The sequence below is a fragment of the Penaeus japonicus genome, unplaced genomic scaffold, assembly GCF_977035675.1.
Source record: "Penaeus japonicus unplaced genomic scaffold, GWHDUDI00000001_assembly GWHDUDI00000019, whole genome shotgun sequence".
NCBI lineage: Eukaryota > Metazoa > Arthropoda > Malacostraca > Decapoda > Penaeidae > Penaeus > Penaeus japonicus.
In genome coordinates, this window is record NW_028234421.1 from 30389491 (window position 1) to 30391154 (window position 1664).

The following is a 1664-nucleotide window of genomic DNA, read 5'->3' on the forward strand; positions in this document are numbered from 1 at the left end:
TATATATATATCTATAAATATATATATATATATATATCTATATATATATATTATATATGGTATATATATATACCTACAATATAATTATCTATGTGTGTGAAAGTGTGTGTGTGTGTTTGTGTGTGTGTGTGTTTAATATATATATATATATATATATATATAGATATATCTATATATACATATATATATATACATAATATATATTTATGTGTGTGTGTTTGTGTGTTTGTGTGTGTGTGGAGGGGGAGGTGGTATATATATATATATATATATATATATATATATATATATATATATATATATACATACATACATACATTAAACACGATGTTTGCATTTCTCTTTATTTCTCCGATCTAGGGAATTCTTTTGATTGATTCAAAGGATAAAATGTAAGTTGCTGTAACCGACCGCCACTCTCCTCCTCTGATCATTGTAGCACACGACCCAATAATACCACACTTCCTTTTCTTCTTCTTCCTCCTTCTCCTTCTCCTTCTCTTCTTCCTCCTCCCCCTCCTCTTTGTCTCCCTTTTTTCTACTTCTTCTTCTTATCAGCTTCTTCTTCTTCTTTTTCTTCTTCTTCTTCTTCCTTCTCTTTTTCTTTTTCCTTCCATCTACGTCTCCTTCTTCTTCTTCTTTTTCCTCTTCCTTTTCTAATTTTCCTTTTCCTCCTCCTCTTCCTTCTTCCTTCTTCTTCTCCTATTTATCCCCAATTTTTTTATCCCCGCTACCTTCCTCATTTTCACTCCTAACAAAGTTACCTTGCAATATAAATTGCAATTACTTATTTATTTTTTATACGTGCTTCCTCCCTGCATAAAACCACGCGATCGCCAAGGCACAACGCAATTTCTTCTTATTATTATCATTCCTCTTCTCTCTCTTCCTCCTTTCGTTTCCTTTGTCATCCTTTTTTTATCTTTTTTTTTTTTCTTCCCACACCTCCTCTTTATCTAATTCTCCTCCTAATCCTTATCCTCCTCCTCCTTCTTCTTCTTCTTTTGCTTCTTCTACTTCTTTTTCATCCTGTTTTTTTTCTTTCTTTCTTTCTTTCTTTTTTTCTTTTTTTTTTCGTATCCTTCCTCGTCATCATATTCTTTTTCTTCTACTTCTTCCATTTCTTTTTCTTCTACTCCTACATAGTCTCCTTCTACTTCTTCATCTTATCATCATACTCATTCACCCTCCTCCTCCTTCAAACCAAATCCATCATCTCCCTTCTCTCCTCCTATTTATTCCTCGTCTCTCTCTCCTTCTATGACTTCACATTACTCACCCTTTCCTACGCGTGTCCTCAGTGCTTGAAAGCACGTGATCGCCAAGGAGGCTCAGCAGCGCAAGCACACTGTAGGCGTCCTTCTTGATCAGCTGTGCTTGACGAGGCAAAGTTGTGTTGATCTGAAATCTGAAATTAAAGTTCAGTGCAAAATCTGTATGGAATTGGTTTTAAAATCGGTGTAAAATCTAGTGAAATCTGAAATTAAAGTTCAGTGCAAAATCTGTATGGAATCGGTTTTAAAATCGGTGTAAAATCTAGTGAAATCTGAAATTAAAGTTCAGTGCAAAATCTGTATGAAATCGGTTTAAAAATCGGTGTAAAATCTAGTGAAATCTGAAATTAAAGTTCAGTGCAAAATCTGTATGAAATCGGTTTTAAAAAA

General features: G+C 33.6%; 1 protein-coding gene across 1 annotated transcript in view; it reads right to left on the reverse strand.

Annotated features, from left to right (window-relative positions):
• Idua (alpha-L-iduronidase) overlaps positions 1-1664 on the reverse strand; it is a 38224-nt gene that overhangs the window by 10925 nt on the left and 25635 nt on the right. The window contains exon 4 of the mRNA XM_086547150.1: positions 1280-1439. Coding sequence (XP_086403276.1) covers positions 1280-1439 — 160 coding nt within the window. The remainder of the gene's footprint in view (positions 1-1279; positions 1440-1664) is intronic.